We start from the raw sequence: 5,000 nt of genomic DNA, 5'->3' as shown, positions 1-5,000 counted from the left end.
AAAAGGGGGGGTTGAAGAAGTGGTGGGAGGGGTTGGAGTAGTGGAGGGGAGATTGGAGAGAGTGGTGGGGAGGGCTAGGAGGAGGCAGAAGGGGAGCTTGAAGAAGTGGTGGAGAGGTTGGAGAAGCTGGAGGGAAGAGGTGGGAAAGAAGCAGGAGGGAAAGGTTGGGAGAAGCAGGAGGGAAGGTTGGGAGAAGCCGGGAGGGAAGGTTGGAGAAGCGGAGGGAAGGTTGGAGAAGCGGAGGGAAGGTTGGAGAAGCGGAGGAGGAAGGCTTGGAGAAGCGGAGGGAAGGTTTGGAGAAGCGGAGGGGAAGGCTTTGGAGGAAGCAGGGAGGGAAGGTTGGAGAAGCGGAGGGAAGGTTGGAGAAGCGGAGGGAAGGTTGGAGAAGCGGAGGGAAGGTTGGAGAAGCGGAGGGAAGGTTGGAGAAGCGGAAGGAAGGTTGGAGAAGCGGAGGGAAGGTTGGAGAAGCGGAGGGAAGGATGGAGAAGTGGAGGGAAGGTTGGAGAAGCGGAGGGAAAGTTGGAGAAGCGGAGGGAAGGTTGGAGAAGCGGAGGGAAGGTTGGAGAAGCGGAGGGAAGGTTGGAGAAGCGGAGGGAAGGTTGGAGAAGCGGAGGGAAGGTTGGAGAAGCGGAGGAAGGAGAAGGTTTGGAGAAGCGGAGGGAAGGTTGGAGAAGCGGAGGGAAGGTTGGAGAAGCGGAGGGAAGGTTGGAGAAGCGGAGGGAAGGTTGGAGAAGCGGAGGGAAGGTTGGAGAAGCGGAGGGAAGGTTGGAGAAGCGGAGGGAAGGTTGGAGAAGCGGAGGGAAGGTTGGAGAAGCGGAGGGAAGGTTGGAGAAGCGGAGGGAAGGTTGGAGAAGCGGAGGGAAGGTTGGAGAAGCGGAGGGAAGGTTGGAGAAGCGGAGGGAAGGTTGGAGAAGCGGAGGGAAGGGGTTAGGAGAAGCGAGGGAAGGTTGGAGAAGCTTGGAGGGAAGGTTGGAAGAAGCGGAGGGAAGGCTTCGGAGAAGGAGGAAGGTTGAGAAGGGAGGGAAGGTTGGAGAAGCGGAGGGAAGGTTGGAGAAGCGGAGGGAAGGTTGGAGAAGCGGAGGGAAGGTTGGAGAAGCGGAGGGAAGGATGGAGAAGTGGAGGGAAGGTTGGAGAAGCGGAGGGAAGGTTGGAGAAGCAGAGGGAAGGTTGGAGAAGTGGAGGGGAAGTTGGAGAGGTAGAGGGGAGGTTGGAGATGTGGTGGGGAGGTTGGAGAAGGTGGAGGGAAGAAGGAGGCAATAAAATCTTGAAAGCGGATGAGTTTATGGAGAAGGAAAAAGGAGAGAGGAGGGAGAGAGCCAAAATTTAAGGGGGAAGTTGGATGAAAGGAAAAAGAAAGGAAAAGGTGGAGAAAGAGGGACGAAATAAATGGAGAAGAAAGATTGTATAAGTGAAGAAGAGAGAGGAAGTGAAAATGTGAGGAGGGGGAGAGGGAAAAGCAAGCGAAGGATAAGAGAAGTAGGAAGAAAGAAAGTAGGATAAAGCGAAGAAACAAACACAAAGAACAACATACACCCAAACCCAAAATACACACAAATTCTACCACCAAACCAACAAGCAGACAGCCAACACAAACAACAGAACCTGAAACTCGAGGAGGACCTTACCGTCAAGTCTCTGCAATAATTGACCGCTTGGACGAGGTCGGCCTTCAGATCCCCGGCCACAGGCAGCCTAAAGGCATTCGCTGCCAGAACTTCGTGATTGATCTCTAAGTTAGCGTCCACCTGAGGAGTCGAAGTAATGAGATAAGTTGCTTGCTCAAGTCCCATTCGTACACAAAACACGCACACAGACACACACACACACGCACACACACACACAAACACACACACACGCACACACACAAGTAGACACGCGGATACATACAAATACGAACGTGATTGGATGGAAGATCAAGGCCTTTGTGTATGAGTTCTCTCTTATGTTCTCATACTCGAAGGGTGTGGTATAAGAGAGAGAAAGAAAGATAGAGAGAGAAAGAGAGAGAGAGAGAGAGAGAGAGAGAGAGAGAGAGAGAGAGAGAGAGAGAGAGAGAGAGAGAGAGAAAGAGAGAGAGAGAGACAGAAAGACAGACTGTAGTTGTCTGTCCGTCTGTCTTTCAGTCTGTCTATCTGGACGGAGATTCAACCATAGACAGAGACGAAAAGAGAGAGATATACATAGATAACATAGAATTGAAGTTCACATGATCCACACCAAAATCCTTCTCACAACGGACCGCCACCAACCATCTCCAACTTCTCCAAAATGCAAGTGAAGTTCCCCAGAAGTGCGACCGCCTTGTCTCTCGCCTCCGCTAACTTCTCGACGGTCAGGTCAAGGCCACGTTTCTGAGGAGAAGAACATTTCAGGTCAAGATTTGGGTCGCGACGGGAGGTAGGTGAAGGGGTCATGTGTACGTGTGTGGGTTGGTGTTGTTGGGGTTGGTGTGGTGTGTATCTGTATGTGTTTGTGTGTGTGTTTATGTGTGTGTGTGTGTGTGTGTGTGTGTATCTGTATGTATTTGTGTTTGTGTGTGTGTGTGTGTGTGTGTGAGTGTGTGTGTGTGTGCTTTCTTGTGTGTGTGTGTGTGTATCTGTATGTATGTGTATTGTGTGTGTGCTGTGTGTGTGTGTACATGTGTGTGTGTGTGTGTGTGTGTGTGTTTGTGTGTGTGTGTGTGTGTGTGTGTGTGTGTTTGTGTGTGTGTGTGTGTGTGTGTGAACGGAACATCAACTTCCACAGTGAATCGTGAAATTTTACTAAGGATTAATATTTCATGCAATATTCCAGTTCTTTCGTCCTGACAACCAAATGTAATAAGTTTTAAACCTTCTTGGAAATAGCTAGCGTCAATCTTATTGAAATCATTCTTTCAAAAATATATAAATAAATAAAAGATACACCTCGACGACTTCTTTTCACTCTTTTATTCACCTTCGTGTTCTTGCTATGATACGCATTCAATAGAACTTTCTATTCTGATATTCACATTGAACACAATTCTTTCATTTTGATATTCCGAGAACAGTTCTTCCTCCTTTCAATTTAACTTATGAACATCTATTTTCTTCAAATGTTTGCCACAAAATCCATCCTTGTTTTGAATTCTTGATTTTTTTTTTATTTGTTGTTGTTGTTATTTCACTTGAATATCTAGTTTTTGATGTTCACTTTGAATGATTTTGCTCTGAGTCGAGGTTCACTTTCAATGTCTTTCATCTGAGTTGCTGTTCACTTTGAAAGTATCTTTTGCGTTTTGATGTTCACATTGGTTTTCTTATCTCCTTTGATGTTCACCGTGAAAACATCTATTCTGTTTTGATGTTCACATTTAGAGCTTGTTTACTCCCCTTATGTTCACCATGGAAGCCTCATATATGTTTAAATGTTCACCATAGAAACACCCTTCCTCCATTGATGTTCATCTTGGAAACCTCCTTCCCCCTTTTAATGTTCACCTTCAATCCACATTTTCTGCTCTAGTTTTCCCCTAAAATGAATAAATTGATTAAGTAATTAATTAATAAAAGCCTATCGTTGTACCAGAACTACTCACCCGCCTGTACGTACGGATCGGGAACGGGAACACCCTGTGGGACTCCAAGTGGGGACGCCTGACGCCAAAGGGACTGAAGACACCGATAGGCCCGCTGACAGGACTAACGGGGCTGACAGCGCTGACAGGACTAACGTGGCTGACAGCGCTGACATGCCGAACGGGGCTGACAGGTCGGGCAGTGCTCCCAGTGAAGACTTGGCTGAAGGGATTCGCTGACACGGAGCTCACGGGGCCTAAGGTGCTGGAGGGGAAGGGGCTGTCGGTGCTGGAGAAGCCGTTCTGTGCGGGAGGAGGGAGGGAGGGAGGGCTGGGGTGAGGGCGGTCTGGTATGTGAATAGACGTAGCTATGGGTGTAGATATGGTCATTGGTACAGAGATAGATATAGACGCTAATATAGAAATTGGTGTTGATATAGATACAGATACCATTATGTATACATATAGATAGATAGACAGATAGAGATGAATTATATAGATAACGATACAGATACAAATATAAGATATAGCTACAGATACATATATAGCTATAGATATATACGTAGCTACAAATACATATATAGAGAGAGATACATAGCCACAGATACATGTATCTGTACAGATGCATATATAGCTACAGATACATATATAGCTACAGATACATACGTAGCTACAGATACATATATAGTTAGAGATACATAGCTACAGATATAAAATTATCTCATATAAAGGCACACACGAAACAAATAACACACACAGCCGCACTCAGGGGAATCCCCAACGGAGAAGGTTCACAGAAAGGGGCTTGCCTGCGTGACGCTGAAGGGCCCGAAGGCGCTGAAGGGAGGAGACGAGAGCAGCGGGTCCAAGGGGTCTGTCTCGAGGCCCGCCAGGCCGCTGCACTCCCGCTTCGCTTCATAGACCCTCTGCTTGTAGTCCTTGTACACACTCTCGCCCAGGCACTCGGACATCACCTGAGGAACATGAGAAATGGTCACGCATTTTTCAGTGACTGTAAGCGAAATATTATTATTATCTTTATAAACATACACATATGTAAATGAATTGATATATATGTATATATATATATATATATATATATATATATATATATATATATATATATATGTGTGTGTGTGTGTGTGTGTGTGTGTGTGTGTGTGTGTGTGTGTGTGTGTGTGTGTGTGTGTGTGTGTGTGTGTGTGTGTGTATGTGTGTGTGTGCGTGTATCATATTATATTACGGAAAGCTTATCTTGCAGAACAATCGTGGCACTTTCGTAGAGAAACATTTCCAACCCGTGAGACGATGTGTCATGCGACCAGTGCATTTCCATCCAGCATAATGTTGTCACTACTCACTCACAGCTGTATACATAAGTGTGTTATGTGTGTGTGTGTGTGTGTGTGTGTGTGTGTGTGCGTGTGTGTGTCTTCGTGTGTGTGTGTGTGTGCGTGTGTGT

At 46.7% G+C, this 5,000-nt stretch overlaps 1 protein-coding gene across 1 annotated transcript in view; it reads right to left on the bottom strand.

Annotated features, from left to right (window-relative positions):
• The window catches only part of LOC138865223 (uncharacterized), a 5,884-nt gene that overhangs the window by 469 nt on the left and 415 nt on the right, over positions 1–5,000 (bottom strand). The window contains exons 2-5 of the mRNA XM_070134624.1: positions 4,348–4,512; positions 3,560–3,841; positions 2,250–2,351; positions 1,626–1,745 (exon numbers count right to left, since the gene is read on the bottom strand). Coding sequence (XP_069990725.1) covers positions 1,626–1,745; positions 2,250–2,351; positions 3,560–3,841; positions 4,348–4,512 — 669 coding nt within the window. The remainder of the gene's footprint in view (positions 1–1,625; positions 1,746–2,249; positions 2,352–3,559; positions 3,842–4,347; positions 4,513–5,000) is intronic.

The sequence above is a fragment of the Penaeus vannamei genome, chromosome 20 (genome assembly GCF_042767895.1).
Source record: "Penaeus vannamei isolate JL-2024 chromosome 20, ASM4276789v1, whole genome shotgun sequence".
Classification (NCBI taxonomy): Eukaryota; Metazoa; Arthropoda; class Malacostraca; order Decapoda; family Penaeidae; genus Penaeus; species Penaeus vannamei.
Note: the sequence above shows the minus strand (reverse complement) of the source record. Positions and strands in the feature narration are given on the sequence as shown.